The sequence below is a fragment of the Jaculus jaculus genome, chromosome 11 (genome assembly GCF_020740685.1).
Source record: "Jaculus jaculus isolate mJacJac1 chromosome 11, mJacJac1.mat.Y.cur, whole genome shotgun sequence".
NCBI classification, from domain to species: Eukaryota; Metazoa; Chordata; class Mammalia; order Rodentia; family Dipodidae; genus Jaculus; species Jaculus jaculus.
In genome coordinates this window covers 82,029,896-82,050,933 of record NC_059112.1, presented here as the reverse complement: position 1 = coordinate 82,050,933, position 21,038 = coordinate 82,029,896, and the positions used below count along the sequence as shown (strand labels likewise).

At 41.5% G+C, this 21,038-nt stretch overlaps 1 protein-coding gene and 1 pseudogene across 2 annotated transcripts in view; one reads left to right on the top strand and one right to left on the bottom strand.

Annotated features, from left to right (window-relative positions):
* Positions 1–21,038, top strand: part of Tnik (TRAF2 and NCK interacting kinase) — a 429,300-nt gene that overhangs the window by 253,048 nt on the left and 155,214 nt on the right. For both annotated transcript variants that reach the window (XM_004652342.2, XM_004652341.2), the window contains exons 3-4: positions 111–167; positions 10,878–11,003. In XM_004652342.2, the coding sequence (XP_004652399.1) occupies positions 111–167; positions 10,878–11,003 (183 nt within the window). The remainder of the gene's footprint in view (positions 1–110; positions 168–10,877; positions 11,004–21,038) is intronic.
* On the bottom strand, positions 7,694–8,074 carry LOC101595992 (annotated as a pseudogene).

Here is a 21,038-nt window from a genome sequence, read left to right as displayed (position 1 = left end):
CAGTCTATCTAGCCACTAACATAGTAAAGTACTAGGCAATTGTTTTTATAGGGTTGGAACTAATATTGTTAATTTCAGCTAAATCTTCTTACATTTGCTTTTCCTTATAGGGTCGTCATGTCAAAACGGGCCAGCTGGCAGCCATTAAGGTCATGGATGTCACAGGGGTAAGGTGCCTTTATCTTATCATTTCAATATCTCCTTATTACAAAGAAATAAGTAGTAGATAAAAGATTATTTTCCAAAAAAGCAATCTTCCTAAATATTTAATATTTTCCCTATGTTTCTTCACATTGAAAAGTAAGAAACTGCCAGGAGCTGACTGAGAAAACCATGGAAAAATCACTAATTAAATTCAACACTAATACCCTGCCTTAGGTTGTTAGAGTGAATAATGTGTGTTGATAATTTACATAAACATAACTGTGGATATTTGCATATGAAGGCACAGGAAGGATTGCAAGGTATTAAAAGAATTATATTGAGATTACATGGAAGAGATGGGTCTTAAAAGTTCCCCCAGTGATCTTCCTAACACAAAAGTAAACAAGAGCTTGGACATCTCCCAAATCCTAGTAGGATACTCAACATGAATATTCTGCAAAACAAAATATTTTTGACCGAATAATCACATAACCACAAATTCTTATTGAGTGTAGAGCAACATTGAACCAAATTTCTGCCAGGCTGATCAAAAGCAGTTTGAAGAATAGACTTTTCATTTTAAATACAATCTAATGCTTTCAATCCTTTCACTGGGACCCTTTAAAAATATTTTAATACCTTTTCAAGAGGAGAGAATGGAAATCAGACTTGAAAGGTTTCACTGGACATCAAAAGCATGCTAGTAATGTTCTATTGTCCTGGGAATTCTTCTAAGATGTCAGTCTGCTATACATAAAAGCTAAAAGACCAAAGTCTCCATTTGGCCCAGAAGTGGAACACAGAATAGAAACAGGCATAGAATGAATGAATCACAAAAAAGTATCAAGAACCAAGATAGAGATAAATTATATATATATATATATATATATATATATATATATATATATACACACAGTAGGTCTGCATATCAGCCTTGAAGCCCTGGCGTGTTACTTGTAGATAAGCATGTTGAATGATCTATCATGACACCAGTTTTACTAATTTTCACTTACAGCATATACTTTACTAACTCATTTATTCTTTTTTATTGTCTAAATTCCACTTTAATTCCCACTGAAAAAGTTTAATTAATAAAAGCAAAACCTTGTTCCAATATGTTCATAACCAGTTGAGTGACATCAGCTTCTTTTTGCTTGTTTTAAACACACTATTCCAGTTTTAGTGGCTAAAAACAGTGAATACAGCCCAGTTCAAACAGATAATGTACAGTAGTTTATTAAGTCATTTGGCATCAACTAAAGAATGCATGTGGATTCTGTAAAGTAGAGTTGGGCTTTACCACTTGCAGCAGAGGATTCAGCATCATAGAAATGCCTTGCTCTTTCATATTGAAAGGATTCTAGCAGTTGATGGTCAATGGATGTGTGGCACAAGTGTGATAGGATAGCAGATGGTTTTATCTTTCTGCTCTGTCATTAGCACTCAGCATCCCTACCTATTAGGATCACTTCATGGCTCATGGCCATTACATATTTCCATGGATCACACACAAAAGCATAAGGAGAGGACCTCCAAGCAATTTTTTTTTTCTCTGTGTACATCACCACTTCTGCTTTCACTGGCTATATCTAGCTGCAACAGAAGCTATGGATTGTACTTTCTTATCTACTATGAAGCCAGTTAAAAATACAGGTTCTGCAAGTTGGAAATGAAGATGGAGTGGATATTGGGATAGTGAATTAGCAGAGTCTGACACAAAAATCAGAGTCTGGTTATGCGACCCTCTATCTAGAACCCCAGAGTAAATGGGGAGACTCTTAACAAAGCTCCAACCACAGAACAAATCAGAATTCATTCTGCCATTTTGATGGAGACAATTCAAAGATGTCATCCTGGAATTGAGCCAGACCTCTGCATGATAATATGCCCTTGGCGATTTAACAATTAAGGGCTGCAGACAGAGTCCATGACATCCGTGTAGATGGGTTTGTTGCGTGGCTCTGCAGAACTGTGGTTGAGTTCCACTAGCATCATGAGCGCTGGTACAGCAAGTGGTTTGTGGATATGCACAATGTGACTTGAGAGCAGACATTCACTGTTACTCTTCAGCTTCTGGTTTTCTGAGTGAGGCTTTAAATTGTTAGCCATCTTGCTTGGGATTGAAAAAGTTGTACAGTTATTTAATATTATTCACTCACTCATTTTGTAGTGTGTGTGTATGTGTATTGTACAACATGTAAACATCAGAAGACAATTTAAAGGTGCCAGTCAGTCACTGTTCACCACTGCGTCCATCAGGCAAGTTGGTTTATTAGAGCCTCAGAAATCCTGCTGTCTCCACCTCTCTTCTTGCTTTCAGTGTACTGGGGTTGGCTACAGAAGCCCGCCACCACTCCCAGCTTTGACATGAGGACTGGGGATTCAAACTCAGCTACTCAAGCTTGTGAAACAAGTACTTTATCCACTGATCCACTGATCCTCAGCATTTATTCCAGCGTATAGACTTCCAAGTTAAGGAACATCAGTTGGCCTTTCTGAATTGGATTTCTTGGGGAAATATTTTTTGAAAAATGATGGAGAATTTTTTTTTTTCCTCAGTGGTCTCAAGGCTGGTACAGATAGATGCTTGTGGCTAGGAATGCCATCCCATCAGATACAATGCATGCTGTGTAGTGTTTGAGTTCAGTGGTCTCGGAGAGCCCATTTCCAGAAGAGCTGGACAGGGTTCTGTGGTTTAGTCACAGTACTGACATTACTTAGCCACTGGTTCTCCACAAAAGCAGACATGGACCCACAGCAGGAAATGGTTTTCTTGTTGCCCTGGCATCTGGTATGGTATCAGATGAGGACTGCATCATCCCCTCCATATCATAGTCAACATAAGATTTCCTTTGTGAAACTCAGTATGCTGCCTTTGGAAACACTATTCCATTTTGTCCCGTTGTCTTTTGTGTACTATGGAATGCAGCAAGCAATTCTTACCAATTATTATAATTGTGCTCATGATAGCTGCTCTGTTAAAAATGGAGTTGAATTCTCAAAGGTTGTCTTTGTTGATTATATGCTGTGACCCACTGTGAAGCTACTATAGTTTATTGTAATGAAATTGATGAGGCTATAAACTTGAAATTAATTTTTAAATTCTTGTTTTTATTCTGTACTGCTTCCTTTTTATAGAAAACAGTCGCAAAGAGAAGCAGATACAGTGCCTATATCCTTCCAGTTTTAGAGCTGAGGCATTTTAAATTTTGCCAAATTGGCTTCAGAATTACAGCTTACATTTGGTCCTGATCTTTAATGTTCATTCAAATACCAAAATCATTATGGAAACTCTCCCTTTCATTGCTTTGTAGGGATTCCTTCCCCAACTGGATTTGTGCTCCTAGATGTACCTACAAGAGGAAATGACCATCTAGAGTCATGTTTCTCCAAGTGGACTGCCAGGTTTTGAGGACCATCAGTGGCCATATGTTGTCCACAAGACATATGCAGATTCCTGGGTGTGCTGTAGAATTTCAGAGTATGGCTTCCAAATCTGCCTTTTCTCTAAGTTCCTCAAGGGATACCACTAGTGTCAGAGACAGGGCTTTGCTTGTGTGGGATCTCTTTTCTAGGGTTCCTTAATAACCTTTAAATATTCCTCATTTCCACTGGAGTAAAATTTTCTAGTGTAAACTAATCATTTTATAATAACACCCAAAACTGCAAACAGGATTGAGTGAAATACAATGTTATAAGCTTTCACTTTAACACTGACTAGTCATGATTATATTATTCAGGGAATTTGGGGTTGTAGTAACAAATCCCTATTCACATTGAAGGAAACTGAAAGGGAAATTTATTGTTGCTTGTAGACTAAAATAGAGACACTCAAATCTCAACAGAGGGGACATGGCTCAGTGATTAAGAGCACTTGCTATACAAGCATGAGGGCCTGAAACTGCCCAAGTTTGATTCACTGGCACCTGCATAAAGAATTGGGCATGTCCATTCATGTCTAAAACCCCAGCCTTATGGGGGAAGGAGACTTGAGATTCACTGGGGCTTTTTGACTGGGGGAAGAAAAAGCAGAAGTGGCAGCACTGGGTTGAGTAAGAAACTCTGTGTCAAGGAAACATGCAATGAGTGGAAAGAGGAGGATGCTTGATATTCTTCTCTGGCCTCCCATGCACATGTGCATCTGCACACACATGCATATACTACATATATATCCCATCACATTGCATACCACAAATCCTCTATACACACACTCCAAAAAAATAAAATAAAAACACAATTAAACAAGAAATCTCATCTGGGTCCAGGTGCTTCCATGGCATGATGGGGAAGTTAGTCTCTGCCTGCCTCTGGGCTCAGCTTTCTTCCTGTCAGCAATGCCAGATTCATGTTCTAATTCCTTCATGATTATGAGTCTCAGTGAAAATGCCAGTCTGAATGCCAGTAGCCTCTCTTGGGTCATGCCTCCATCCTTTAATTAATCTCTGATTCTTTTCAGCCAGGTCAGGGTTGGATGCCTGGCTCTCAAACTTATCATAGTGCTGGAGAATTGGGAGGGTTTATACCTCAAAGAAAATCCCAAGAGCTATTATAGAAATAGGTGGGAAAGATGCTAGGTAGGAGAATCCAATTCTATATCATTATACTGTGTTCAAAACTGATTTGGGCCTTAGGTGTTTGTCTAGTTACATTTTTATATAATAGTGAAGAGCTGGGGAGATGGCTCAATTAAGTAAAGTGCTTGGCATGCAAGCATTAGGACCTGAGTTTAGATCCCTCACACCCATGTAAATGCCATACACTGAGGCAAGCTGGCTAGTTAGACTAGCCCAACTGGTGAGCTCTGGGTTCAAATGAGAGATGGTGTCTCAATAAGTAAGGTGAAAATAAATAGAAGACACCCAATGCCAACCTCTGGCCTTCACATGCATGTGTACACATGTGCCCAAAGCATCCACACTCATATGCAGTCATATAAATACAAACACACACACACACACACACACACACACACACACACACACACACATTCATATAATAATAGCAGTAGACACTAACCGTGATAGAGTGACTATGTTCCATAATTCCTTCAAATGCCTTGCATATATTAATTAATTTGCTTTCCTCAATCACTTAACAAAAAGAAGCCACTTCAAGCCGGGCGTGGTGGCGCACGCCTTTAATCCCAGCGCTCGGGAGGCAGAGGTAGGAGGATCGCCGTGAGTTCAAGGCCACCCTGAGACTACAGAGTTAATTCCAGGTCAGCCTGGACCAGAGTGAGACCCTACCTCAAAAAAAAAAAAAAAAAAAAGAAGAAGCCACTTCATACCTGCGAACCAGATGTATGAAATATCTTGCTCAGTGTAGCTTGGCTGTTTTATGGTGGAGTGACCATTTCAGCTTGAGCAATTTAATTCCATCCTTTGAACCTCAAAGCTATAGTCCTCAGTTAATGTAGAAAGGTGCTATGTATACTGAATGGCAACAGCAAGCAGGACAGACAAGGCACTGCCTCCTGAAATCGTAACACTCCAACAAGAGCAGAAGACATAACAGTTAAGTAGCAACTGTAATCAAAGGGCTGATTTGCTTTCAAAGAGTGTACACAATGCCAAGGAAAAATTTAAGACAAAATCCGTCTAACAGGGTGGGCAGAAAGGTGTTTCTCCATACCATGAGAAAGTGACAGCTATGTGGATAGTCCTTACTTAGCAGGTTGGCAGTGGTGGGAGAGGGTTAAGTAAAGCCTGGCTCCTCCATAATAGAGGCACCTTGGGACTTCTGTTTTTTGTTCAGGTAGATAAAGTACATGGTGAAAGCTTTTTAACAAAAAAAAAAAAAGAGAGAGAGAGAGAGAGAGAGAAACAAATGCCTTTTGTGTCTGTAATGCCCTCACCTTTGGGACTGTTTCCCGTGATGCAACTCTGTACTGCATGTACAACTTGGCAGGCTTCTCTGCTACTACAAATCAACCAGCTAACCCTCCCGCTCCATGCACATCTCAGCGCCTGTTCTTTCAGATTCAACCCCTCCAGTGGCTTATGCATGTCTGTGTCTCTGCACACGTGCTTGAATGCTGAGTGCATGGCTCAGATACTGGGTTTGCTGTGTATGTATACTCACATGTTTAAGAGATCATTTAAAACCAAAAGAAGGGATAAAAGGAGAGAGGGAGGAAGAGGAGGGGCAAATCCTGGGGCTACTGTCTATACCCCTAAAACTAAAATGATGAGGACGTAAAGGGTTTGCATTCGACGGTGATGTTCATTTGTGAACCTCTAACCCTTTGATCCAAAGTACTAGAGTCAGCTTATTAAATTGCTCTCTTTTTAAAGTAGAAGCCATTTGGTGCCATGATATTTTTGGTATGATCCAAAAGTGATTAGCCTCCCTGTGCATAATACTTGGGATATAAAAGGGGTTAATTTACAAAATAGAGACTGACCCTCCTCTTAAAGTGACCTTGTGGAGTTGTAATCTCAATCATGCTCTTGGTCTTTTTGGAAGCCTTGTCTGTCTCACTGGACCACGTCATAAGGCTCGACAGCATGTGGCATCGTTAAATAAGCCCTTGTCACCAGTTGTCATAGGCTCCCTTTCTGTTTTGCTGACTTACTTAGGGCCGTCAATGCCCTAGACTAGAACTCTCAATAATCAGTAACCCTGAAGCTATAATAAATTGCATGTTTCCTTACAAGACCACGGAAGGTCAAGATAAAGGTTATACGTTGCAGCTGCAGCCCAGTGACCCAGACTTCCATAACTATGTTTGGAAATAATACAACTTAAGCTTAAAATTCGAAGTGATATGCAATCCTGCCCTCTTAGCCTTGTTATTTATTGATTGTTTGGGGTTGAAAAGATTAATAGTAACATTTATTTTATAGTATACTTTACAATTTTCATATCTCTCATTTACTGAACACAAAAACCACAGGCTTGTAATATCTGGATTTCAAGATAGTTGAGAAAACTCGGGATCTAGAAAAGATTACTTTTTTGAGATCTTGCAGCACAAAAAAAAGGTGGAGCTAGAATTCAAAATAGCCCCCAACCTGTCCAACTCATTCTTCTGGTCCTAAATTCATATGCTTTCCTGGTAGAAGATTTCTGTTTCCCTTGCATCACAGTGATGGGCATAATTCTTTTTTTTTTTTTTTTTTTTTGAGAATTACATCTTGAAGGACACTGTGATTTAATGTTTCCATGAGGTCTTATTTGATTAATGATATGTTAGGCCTGTTTAAAGCCTATCACCCAAGCACTTCCTGAGGACCCAAGAATGAGGAAGCAAACCCTTGGGGAACCTAACCTGAGTTCTCACTGCTGGCGGGAACCACGACACCCATTGCCCATGGAAAATCATTGCTTTTATTATGCCACATAGATGCCTTTGTCTTTTTATTTAGTTATTTATTTTCTTTCTTTTTTAATTACTTCTTAAACCATGCAACACTGTCTTTTATTAGGCATAGGGGTTTTTTAAATCTGTCTCTCTCCAAATACAGGCAGAAATAAGTGTGTCACTTAACATATTGGAACCTGCAAACTTATTCATTACCTAGAGGAGGGAATATTATGCCAAACAATCTTAACCAGGAGGCCAATTCATCTGCCAACCTCCGAGAACATAGAGATGGATGTGATAAGCAGACTGGCCCCCATCAGCTCCTTCATTCAACACCAGTCCATAACCCCTCTTCAGGCCGAGATCAGCAGCTTATTTCTTGCCAGCAATCATTAACTGCCCAAGAAGACTTTCATCATCAGCTTCTGCTACAGAAATCTGGGCTATTGGTTTCTTGCGCACCACCAGAAAATGTGTTGATGCTTGAGGGGAAATGTTGTGCAAGGCAAGACACCGGTCATCCTCGAAGATGATCTTGGCCGGGATTTCCTTGCGTATGATCTTCTTGAAGATGGTGTTGCCTCCAGGCTGGGCAACCTGAGCTTTGGATATCTCACTCGCCATCTTGGCCTCCTTCTCCTGCCAAGCATCCAAGGGTGAAGTCCCCAGAGCTAATGACTGTCTTTTATAAATTATCGACAACTTCCATAATTATAGATATATAAAGCATGATAATTCCTTCCTCCCTCACTTTCCCCTTAACACTTCCACTCTCTATCATATCCCCTCTCCCCTCAATCAGTCTCTTTTATTTTGATGTCATCATCTTTTCCTCCTATTATGATGGTCTTGTGTAAGAGCCAAAGGGAGGGTAGGACCCTTTACAATGCACTCTTCTAGATCCAAAATGGCCTGGATACCCATGACCTCACAGTGCCTGGCACTACCTACACATAGTTGCCTTTTTAGCAGAAGCAGCTTGCAGGACTGGGTTGCCCAGAGAAACCCTCAGAATGATTTTCTCCCCTTCTAGTTAAGCTTCTCTAAAGTACCTCCACGCACATCCCACCCCCATCCACAAGTATTTGACTCTACACAGTTGAAAACAGCTAATATTCACCGAAATGTGCCCTTTGAGGTGCACTGAAGAAACCCGTCAGCAGGTTGAAGGTGGGTGAAGGTTACTGTCTGTCGTCGGAGACCTGCGGCAAACGTGTGGCCTCTTTCTGCTGGTGGCTGGAAAGAGCTGCGGGAAAGAACACCTTGGGCAGCGGTTGCAACATCCCATCCCTTCCTCAGATACCAGCCCAGCCCCGCACACCCCCACCCCGGCTCCCTTCCCCACTGTTGCAAATCGCATGCATCTCCTTAGCTCAGCACCCCAGCTGCATTTTCTGTCTTGAGACCACCTGGTCTTCAATGGCGTTCAGCCTCGCAACGTGTAATACGCTTTAGCTCCTCTGGGTTTGCACATTTTCAGGATTGTTTGCACTAAAAACTTATTTCTGCATGGTCAGGAAATGTCAGCATTTTATTTTTCCCCTTTCTCTTTTTATCTGTTTCTTCTCCTCTCCCATGCTGCTCTTAGCATTGGGCCTATTGTAGATATGAATTATTCATGCTGCTTCCCAGGCATTTTGCTGGGTGTGAGGGATATTATAAAGACCAAACCCCAGAGGCTGGGAGATGGCTCCTTGGTTAAAGCACTTGTCTTGCAAGCCTGATGGCCATAGAACTCCAGGACCCTCGTAAAGCCAGACACACACGGTGGCCCAGGTGTCTGTAATCCCACAGTGCCGACAGCAGTGGGAGGTGAGTCAGAAGGATCCCAAACCTCGTGGGTCAGCTAGTCTGCTGTTCTCAGCAGCAAATAACAAAAAGACCCTATGTCAATCAAGGTAGCAGGATGGACACCCTGTCTGAGGTTTCTTCTCAAATCTATGCTTACACCATAGCATGTGTACACACACACACACACACACACACACACACACACACACACAAACAAACAACAGCAGGAAAGTTAAATCTATGGAGTAGAGAGTCATTTATCAGAACAACCACAGTACTGTATGGCACATACCTCCGTTCAGTGTGAAGAAGAGTTGCGGGGGGCGGGGATAAGAAAAGACTTAACATCGCCTGTGAAAATCAGGGACTATGTTCTTGGGAGATGTCCGTTAAACCCTATCTTTCATGATGTCTAAAACTCATGTGAACAGACAGAGAGATTAATACAGCGGCACCTGAAGGAGGCTACAAGGGGGAAGAGGCAGAGGACACACCTGTCTCTCAGGTTATGATAATGCAACATCCTGCACTCAAAGATAGTCTGTACTTAAAGTCACACCTCCCACTATTTTGGAAAAGAAACTTTTCCATCAACCTCAAAACTAAAACACACTTGCAGTGCAACTGATGTGTAACATATCAATAAATTGAAATTCTGGGAGAACTCACACACGCACTCTGCCAGTAACGTGAGACTCAAGCTGGTAGACTCCAAGTAGCAACTAAATGAATGAAACTTGCATATCAGGAAACTGACTCAGTAAGAGAGTTGTCTCTTTTCATGTCCACACTGCATTTCTGTCTTTTCTTTTCATGTTTAGTTTCCTGAAGGTGATGTGGGTACTCCTGCTTTGTGAACTCCCTCAGATCCGGGGAACTTCCCTTGCTCCCTTGCCTGTCTTTCATTGGCTTCAGTCGGGGACTTCAATAAAAGTAGACTTCAAAGGAAATGAACCTAACAAAATTTAAATCTGAGAGCCTGTTTTTCCCTTTCACTTTCCTAGTGTGGATATGACCAGTGATAGAAACAGGACAGACAGACCCAGTTCCCTGATGCCAAGTGTGGCTTTCATCTCATAGCCTGACCATCTTGTTCTCCATGGGGAGAGGTTTGATTTCTTCTCTCCCCCCAGCTGGTAGTATGCTACATTTGTTAGCTATAAAAAATAAAAACCAGGGCTGGAGAGATGGCTTAGCGGTTATGCGCTTGCCTGTGAAGCCTAAGAACCCCGGTTCGAGGCTCGGTTCCCCAGGTCCCACCTTAGCCAGATGCACAAGGGGGCGCACGCGTCTGGAGTTCGTTTGCAGAGGCTGAAAGCCCTGGCGCGCCCATTCTCTCTCTCTCCCTCTATCTGTCTTTCTCTCTGTGTCTATCGCTCTCAAATAAATAAATAAGTAATTTAAAAAAAAATAAAAATAAAAAAAATAAAAACCAGATGACCCTTTTTGTCTACCACTGTGTGTGTTGTAATTATTTTTACTTTAGTCAATTCTCATCGTTATCCCTTTCAGGTCCATGGCCAAAAACTTCTTGGGAAAGACTGATTATTATGTTGTTGATATAAATGGTATTGAAGAATGGAGTTTTCCTCATAATGATGGGTCTTCATGAATATTATCTTTTGTCCTAATACAGGATGAAGAGGAAGAAATCAAACAAGAAATTAACATGTTGAAGAAATATTCTCATCACAGGAATATTGCAACATACTATGGTGCTTTTATCAAAAAGAACCCTCCAGGCATGGATGACCAACTATGGGTAGGTAGTACTGTACAAATATGGTTTTATTATATGGAGCATGGAATACTTAGCACAAAATTTCTCCATCCTCTTGACTAGAGTTGAAGCAACTATTTGAAACCTTTACCCCATGATTTCCATAACCTTATTTCTTCAAAGCTTCGCCCCACCTTCTTGAATACCTTTCCATCTTTTCATTATCTGTAAATCTTTGTTCTATTCCTTACTGCGGACCATCCCCAAAGCCAGCTGCTAATTCCTGTTTTTTCTTCTCACACAATCTTTCGGCAGTTATTATATTTTAGGCACCATGCTATTTAATGTTTGTCTCATATCATTCATTCCAATTTGCAAAGGACAGCATTAGTAGTTTAAGGTGATGAAACTCAGCTCATAGGGAGGCAGAGTCAACTGTCCCATGGCCTATGTAGTTGGTAGTGGATCTGGGCACTCGCTGAGCTCTTCATTCTTTCTCCTTAAGCAGCACTGACATGTAGATGACTCTGATACAGAAAGATAAACTCCTCTTTAAATGTCTTTATTTATTTATTCATAAGAAGAGAGAGAGAGGATGGGCACACAAGAGCCTCCTTCTACTGCAAATAAACTCCAGACAATATGCCATTTTGTGCTTCTGGCTTTACACAGGTGCTAAGGAATCAAACAAACCTAGGCAGTCAGCCTTTGCAAGCAAGCACCTTTAACTGCTGAGCCATTTCTCCAGCCCCTAACTTTCAACTCTTAATAAGCAAAACCCATAACAAAGTATCTGGTAGCATTGTAAAGGGTTCTGCAAAGGTCGTTTCCTTCCCTAAACTCCCTGTGCCTATGCCCTCATCCTGTATCATAGACAGTCTATGAGAACATTCTGAATGACTGTCCCACCAAAAACAATCCAGCATTTTTAGTCCCATCATTACCCCTGATGCGCACAGTTCAGATTGTCTTTTCACATTTTGATTTCTGCCACTGGAAAGTTTTCTTTTTTATTCATGCAATCCTTCAGCAGTTTTATACCTCCATGTTGATGTGATAGCATTAGAAGTGATTGGCATTCCTTACCAATTTTTTTAATTCTTCTCCTTGTGCAGGCCCTAAACTGCTTGATTTCCTCCCCTACGTCTCTTAAGCCTTTGTTCATCTCGTGAGATGCTGTTGGATTAATGACTCTGGAATACCCTCTTAGCCACTTACTATTGTGCTCATCCTCCGGAGGCCATGGTATATGTATAATACACAAAACTCACTCTTAATCAGGTGCCTGCTAAATACCAGCAACTGTGCTAACCTGTGTGGCTATAGTAATGAGTATTTCATGGAAATTTCTCAAAAAGATCAGTCTTGGATCGAAATTACTATGTTAATGCATAAGACATGTACAGTCCAACTGAGAAGACAAATTGTATCCAGTGACTGCAACTGGTGACCAAAAAAAAGTTATGATAATGCTAGCTCAAAAACTAATAGGATGTTCATTTCATTTGGTATTGTGCATTCAGTACTTAGAGGCAGAAAACTCATACAGTGGTAAAGTCATTTACTTCTTGCTGAAAATTTTAGTAATTTAACTTTTGAAACATTTGTTTTTAACTTTAAAACTGGCTTTTCCCCCTTGTATTTTTCTTGGGCATGGTATTAGGACCAGTGCTTCTTCTTTTTGTAAATTAGTATCTTTTGTTGGATTGTCCTAGCTCCTCATAATGATAAGAGCTAGGATTATACATTGTATATCTCTGTCCTCTTCATCTCTTGGAAGGTTCTGCGTAACAACAGGCATTTACTCATGGATACAATGGTCTCATTGGCTCAAACTTGGTTTCTTCTGGTACTTTCTGAAATGCAGCTTCCCTGGGACCTACATACAGGCTCTGTAGAAAACGAAGAGCTGGCATGAGCTGGAAGGCCTGTGTGTGTGTTTCCCAAGGACTTGTACATTGTCAAGAATCCAGCATTTCAGCAGCGACCCTGTGGCCTGCAACAGATGACATGTAGAGAATGATAGCTGTACATCCGCAGTTCCTCACCAACGCTCTTTGCTCCCTTCCAGTCTCCATAACGTGGAAGGGAACCAGTTATCCTTGTTTCAGTGCTTGGGATCGAGCCCGTTGCCTTGAGCGGGCTGGGCAAGTGCTCTATCACTGAGCTCTATCCCCAGCTCCTAGCTTGAATCCTCTCCATTTTTAATGAAGTTTAATTAACAAACAAAAATTGTATAATGGAACGGGAGAGATGGCTCAGCAGTTAAAGTGCAAGCACTCTAACAACCCGGGTTCAATTCCCCATTACCCATATAAAGCCAGATGCACAATGGTGCTTGCTTCTGGGGTTCCTTTACAGTGGCTGGAGGCCATAGTGCCCATTATCTCTCTGTCTCTCTTCTCTCTATCACTCTCTGCTTGCAAATAAAGGGAAAATATAGTTTTTAAAACACTGTGTGTTATGTTGGTTAGACTGTGGAGAAAAGTGAGCTTTTGAACATTGTTGGTGGGAATGCCAATTAGTACAGCCATTGTGGAAAACGCTATGGTGGTCATTCAAAATTAAAATAAAAAAATCCAAACTAGAGCTACCATATCAACCAACTGTTCCATTTCCAGTATGTAGCCAAAAGGAATGAAATCAGTATGTCCAAGAGATATCTTCACAGCCACACTAGTTCATTGCGGCATCATTCACAATAGATGAGGCATAGCAATTTTTATGCAGTCTGTGGTCAGGGCTGTAGTTCTAATTAAATGCAAACATGAATGTAGCTTTTGAAGCACTTCCCAGCTCCTTGCTTGAGGCAATGCAGCTGTTTCTAGATGAGTCACCTGCCAATCCTTTTAGGAGAGTAAATAAATAGGATGGGTGAATTTTCTTGGATTTGAGTATTTATTTACAAACTATGATTGAGGGAGGAGAGGAGTAGTCAAACAGACAACCAGTTTTCACCTTTATCCTAAGCCCTGGACTTTCTCCCCATCCAGGTACGTGGCCATCGTGTATATGCGGGTGCATGCAAAGGTTAGCAGTTGATGTTGGTGTCTTCTTTTTTAAATTGTTTTTTGAGACAAGTCCAATAGACTGGCCTTTTTTTTTTTGTTTTTTTAATACACAACAGCTGGGGTGGGGAGAGACAGAGAAAGGGAATTGGCATGCCAGGGCCTCCAGCCACTGCAATCAAACTCCAGATGCTCATGCCACCTTGTGGGCATGTGTGACCTTGCTCTCTTGCATCACTTTGTGCGTGTAGCTTATATGGGATCTGGAGAGTCAAACATGGGTCCTTAGGCTTTGCAGGCAAGTGCCTTAGCCGCTAAGCTATCTCCCCAGCCTTGGTTCTGTTCTTCTGTCACTGTCCACCTTGTTTTTTGAGTCTGGGTCTCTCATTGAACCTGGACCACACTGTCCATTTAGACTTGCTAGCAGGCAAGCCCCAGGGGTTCTTTTGCCCCCTCATCCCTCTGTGGGATTACAGGCATATGCCACCACACTCTCAGCTTTTACATGGGTTCTGGGGATCTGAACTCAGGTTTTCCTGTTTGTGTGGCAAGCCCTTTACCTACTGAGATATTTCCCTAGGCCCTAAGCCCTACTTTTTTTTTTTTTTAACTGAAAAGACAATTTATTGTCAATCTTTCGCTGAGTCTCAATGAAGGTCATTGACTTTTCTAGATCTCAAACTTCTCTGAAGGACGATAGGGGAATACAATGCAGATTGTGTGAAATGTGACAATTTACTTTGATCTCAGAATCTGAAGGCACTGACGTTGGTTTCTTCCACTGCACCCCCACCAAAAAAATAATCTTCAGTCTGTCTTAAAGTTGGCATTTGAGGAAAGCAGGAAGCCTTCTTTGCATTTTTTATGGGCTGAGGAGAGGTTGGGAAGTATACTTTGCATATGAGTCACTGCTGGTTCTCATCTTGGCCAGTTGGTCTTCCTGCAGAAATGATGTGGCTGCTGAGAACCAGGGATATGTAAGTGCTCATTTACATAGTTGTCACCATTCATTCATTCATGCATCCATCCGACATACATATGTATGTATATCAAACATGCAACTAGGTGTAAGATACTTTCCTAAGCACTCACGACACATCAGCAAATAAGTGATTAAAGTTCATAATTCAATGCAGCTTACATTCTTGCTGCAGATCATAAGCAATAAGCATGATGAATAAGACAATTACAGAAGATTCTGGAAGCTGGTAAGTGCCTGTTATAGCAGGGGCTGGCAGGGAGAGCAAGAAGGGGAGTACGGGTCAGACTGTAGGGTGCTAAGAATTGAATGTTTAGAACATTCTCCCCAGTGTATACGGTGAAACCTGACCAAGACCCTAAGCTCCCTCTCCATGACAGATTGGGAAGTAAGGCTTATTTAGGGTTCTAGGGGGCAACCTGAAGTCTTGAGCTTGGTAGGCAAGTCCTCTACGACTTACCTATTCCTCCAGACTACAAAGGGAAACCTTTGGGGAAGTGATTAGGTTGTGAATGTGGGTCTCTTATGAATGATATGAGTGCCCTTACAAGAGCAACACAGAGAGCTTTTTCACTCTCTTCTCAAGAAGCCAGTAGTTTGCAAACAGAAGGTGACCCTCACCAGAACCTCCTCATGTAGCCTCCAGGATGCTGAGAAATTTCTGTTAGTCACATAGTCACAGGGGCTTTGCTATTGTAGCCTGACCCAAGTAAGACACAGTGATAAGTAGAGTGGGCAGGGTAAGCGAGTTCTGTTCTGGATAACCCGTAGAAGGGCATTCTAGCTCTGCTATTTTCTGAGAAGAAAAAAATAAAATAAAATAAAATAAGAAACCAAAATGATGAGCCACTGTGGTTGAAATTGAGTGAGAGGAAGTCGGAGACTCAGGAGAGACCCAGGGCCTAGATCCCTCATGGCTATACAAGCCATTTGGAAAGATCTCAGCTTTTACCCTGAATGAAGTTGCAAAATCACCTGAGGATTTCGAAGGTGCAATGATGGGATCTGACCCACAAAATGGAGGGACCGCTTTGGTTGCTGGGTGGAGATGATGGTATAGGGTCCCGGTAGACACAGGGAGACCAGTTAGGAGAGTATTTTAGTGAATTCACCCCTTTGCTGAATTTGGTAAAGGGGGAAATGACAAAAAAGTGACAGTAAAAGGCTCTGTTGGATGGGAAGACAGACATTCTGACCACCACTGTCCAACTGCTTCCAAATCACTGAGGATGATGGAAGGCTAGGAAAGACCTCCTGGCAGAGGGGAAGAATCTTTTTCTTCCTAGTTGCATTTCTACATGGTAACAAACTCATGAGGAACTTCGGGGGTGGGTAGTAAAGAACATAGAAACACAATCATCAGGTAGCTACTATTAGATCACAATTTGGTGGGTATTTGCTGACAGAATATAATAGTTTTTCCTGTTCCAGGGCCACTGCCTAACTAGATTTGTGCCAACTTCTATTAATGAGGACAACACTAGATAGTACTTATTACCTACTTATAATGCTAAGTTCTGTTCATGTTATATCATAATGTTTTGACAATAACATTGTCATGTTATTTAAGTAGATCTTTATAGCCACTCTACAAATTAAGTGTCACTATCTCCATTGTGCAGATCAGGAAATTAGGCTCAGAGAAATTAAAATTTAAAAATCCAGTGTCATCATCACTCATTGACCAGCTCGTCACCATTCTGTGCTGTCTGATGTCAGAATCAAGCCCTTCAACAAAATTCTTCTCTCCTTTTGATCATGAAAAATGTTCCATTTTCAAAGGTTGGTGTTCCAGATAGGAGTAGAATTTTTGGTTGACTTTATGTCAACTTAACTTTAATCTTTATTCCTCACTTTCCTCAGTATTCAAAGGGGATAGAAGTCCTGCTAGCTATTAGTAAGACTGCCATGAAGTTGGAGAAATATATTATTCTGAAAAGTGTAGTAGGCCTTTTGGGTCTATCGTTAGATATTTATGGTTTTGACTAGTAGTAGTTTGCCATTATTTCAATATCATAAAATATCCTTATGTAATGCATAAAAACTTAGCCTGTACAACAAAGAATAGCAGGTGCTAACATTTATTCCCTGAGTGTAGACTGACTCCATGAACTAGGCCGCAGGTATTCCTTGAGCCATGGCTGGTGCTCAGAGGGCTCTAATATCTCACCAGGCAATATATGTGTTGCTGCAGGTGTGTGATTGAATCATAATCCGCGTGAATTCTATCAGTCATTGTAGAGATAAGCTCTTGTTTAGTACCAGCTCTTTGTGGAAACACGACTACTTCTGATAATGGCCATGTAATTTTCCTTTATCAACTGCTTGGGGCCCGATCCGGAAATCAAAAAAGGGATCCCTTTCAATAAAGATACTGATCTCCGGGAAACAAGTGGTGCTCTGACACCCGGCCCTGCCATCTCATTGTCACAGGCCTGTGAGGTGCCTCGGGTTTGCTGCAAGCCAGGCTAATGCCAGGAGGCAGGGAGACCTGCTATCCATGAAATAGACTAATTTCTCTAAAATCAAAGCATAAAACACACTTTTTTTCTTTTTAAAAATTTATTGACATTTTCACATGTGTATAGAATGCACTTTGATACCACTCCTCCCCAATTACCCTCTTTCGTTCCTCCTCCCACTAAACCCCAGGTTCACATTTAATCCCCATCTCATGCCCTTTTTATAATCCACTAAGTTAAATTAGGGTCACTTGCAAGGTCATGGGTGAGAAGTTATTTACCGGAGAATGGGCAACCCACCAGTGACCATATGACCCATCCTCTCCCAGCAATCACCAGTTGCCACTGGCTACTGTAGAAGGTCTGAGGTCTCATGAATCCCTATCCATCCATGATGGAATATTGAAAGCATCAATCATATGAAGGAAATCAGAGCTGCCTTGAGTTCCCAAGTGTAATGACCATGTTGTATCCAGAAGACAGCCTTCCGTGTACACCTTGCTGTCCCTTTGAGATCACCATAACAATCAGAGTGCTAGACTATTGTTCACAAGGAAATACATTTTTCTCATTAGCTCCTGAAATGTAGAGTGGTCAAGTAAGATGGCAGGCTGACATGGCTCAGTAAGAGAATGGCAGTGCTGAGGACTTGAGAGTTAAGAGGTCATATGCATTTGAGAGGCACTGAGTCCACTGGGACTTGACCTGGTCACTCACAAATTTGTATTCGAGCCTTAGCTGAGGCAGGGACTCTGGCACTGAGTTTCTGTCTCAGGAAAACGATTATTGGAGGAGCTGGGGATATTATGTATTCAGTAGATTGCTTGCTGCATGAGTGAATGGAAATGAATTCAGGTTTGCCTGTACCCACATAAATGCCAGGCCAGTGTGGCAGCACACACACCTGCAAACCCAATGCTCAGGAGGCAGAGAGAGGAGATCTCTGGGGAAAGCTGACTAGACTAGTCGGTAACAAGCTCTGGGTTCAAGTGAGAGACTGTCTTACTTCAACAGTACAATGATACTTGACATTAAACCCTGGCCTACATACACTCCACACACACACACACACACACACACACTCACACACACGCACACACTTGTATGCATCCCCACACATATCCATACACTCATGCACATACATACACAGTTATCACTGAACTGGGTCTGAGTTTGCGGACTCACAGCCCAAAGAATCAAGTGTGTGTGTGTGTGTGTGTGTGTGTGTGTGTGTGTGTGTGTTTGATTCACATAAATTATGAGTGTTTTAATTAAAGAAACATTAGAAAATAGGAGCAGTTTCATATTAAAGACTGGATTCTTGAAAACTTTTAAAAAATAAACTGATCCTAAACTATGGGGCCAGAAATCTCAAATAGATGAGATGATGTCCCTACTTTGCTAGAAATCCCAAATTGTATGACAGAGGTTTCCCGGTTGTGTAGAAGACAGGTGCCACTCTCGTTTGTGCCCGAGGACCCTTGTCCTCTTCCACACACACTCACCTCCATGCATTGTATTACATCCCCAGCCCCTGTGTAAGGTCATCTTAGAATAAGGAATGAGTTTATCTAAGACCTGACTCATTTAACTACCAATGAAGTATACGTTTTAGAATCTGCACTGAATGTCAGCCCCAGTGCCCAAACCTAAGTCTGCTATATTTGGGATATTTATTGCTATTTCATTGTAGCTGAACTCATGCCCACTTCAGTCTGGGCTGCTTTATGACATCACTGTACAATGATATTAAAAATTCAGCCACCTGTAGGTGAGCATTTTAAGTTAATTAGAATTTCTCTTAGTTTTGTGTATCAGAAAGGATGCCCTCCTGGTTTGAAAAAGTTGTTTTAATCAGTGGCTGTCACTTTCACAGGCAAAGGGCTTCATTCATAGATCACTTGGTTAGAGGTATATTGGCAGTGTGTGTTTATGAGTTTGCAGATGCACCAAGTGGAGACCAGAGGACAACCTTGGATGCCATTATTCAGACATTATCCACCTTTTGTAAAACAGAGTCTCTCAATGAACTGTAACTTTCTAATTAAGCAACTGGCTGACCAACAAACCCCAGGAATTCTCCTGCCTCTGCTTCCTCAGCACTGGGATTGCAGGCATGCGCCATCATGCCTGCCGTTTTCTACACATGTGTGAGGATCTAATTCAAGTCCTTATGATCGTAAGGCAAACACTTTACTGACGGATCTGTTTCCTCAGCCTGTGAGCAGAAATGTTTAAAAGGTTGAACTTAATAAGCACAAGGCGTGTTGAAAATAGCAAGAGAAGCCAGGCATGGTGGTGCATGCTTTTAATCTCAGCACTCAGGAGGCAAAGACAGGAGGACTGCCATGAGTTTGAGGCTACACTGAGACTACACAGTGAATTCCAGGTCAGCCTGAGATAGACTGAGACCCTACCTGGAAAAATCAGAAAAGAAAATAGTAAGAGAGATTGTTAACCATTTCTGTGGCCATCACATGTCTGTGTGAACACACAGTAGAAGATGAACCTAAGTTAATAGCTTGCAAGGTCCTGAGTTCAGTTGTTTTAAAGTATTTATTTATTTGTTTATTTGAAAAGGGAGAGAGAGGCAGATGGACAGAGAGAGAAAGAGAAGAGAGAGAGAGAATGGGTGCACCAGGGCATCTAGCCACTGCAAGTAAACTCCAGATGCACACACGACCTTGTGCATCTGGCTTACGTGGGTACTGAGGCATTGAACCTTGGTCCTTAGTTTTCACAGGCAAGTGCCTTAATAGTTAGGCCATCTCTGCAGCCTCAGTTCAGTTTTAATACAGCCATTTTTATGAACTGATGGGTGATTCTCTGAAAAAAAATAATGGCAAGCTGATTTCTTCTGGGATCCCAACGAATTCCATTTGAATTGGTTTAAAGTGCTTTTCACCTTAACAAAAAGATGACTTTTTTGTATGCTCAAAGTTATTTTGTGAATGATTGATGTAATCATTCTTTTTTTTAATTTTTTTAGGATGGACTTAAACAAATTTTATTGCAATTGCTCAAAAAAAGAAAACATTAAGAGACTGTATCAAACCCATTGTCATGTAACTCATGAAACTTTAAAATAGGAGATTAAACATTCCTAATTATATTGTGATTCTCAAGGTCCTCAACTAACAAGATGCTTCATCGTAAATCCTGAGGCTAGCTTTTATTTTGTTTTATCTTTTCCCACTTTGACCTGTCTGAAAACTTGCTCCCCTATTCGCAAGCCTAAATTTCTATTTGGGGGCCTGGGGAGATGGCTCAGTGGGCAAATTCCCTGTTGCATAAGCACAAGGACCAGAATGTGGAAACAGCACCCATGACAAGTGGTGGCCATGGTAGTTATGCACCCATAATCTGAGTGTTGAGGAGGTAGATATAGGGAATTCCCGAGGCTCACTGGCGAGCTGCTGTGGCCCAGTTGGTGAGCTCTAAATTCATGGAGTCTGTATCTCAGAACATAAGGTGGAGACACTAATATAGAGATACTTGGGCACTCATGTTTACCGCAGCTCTACGTGCAGTACAGTAGTTAAGAATTGAAATCCACCTTGATGCCCATTACAGATGAGTAGATAAGGAGAGTGGGATGCATATACACAAGAGAATTCTATTTGGCATT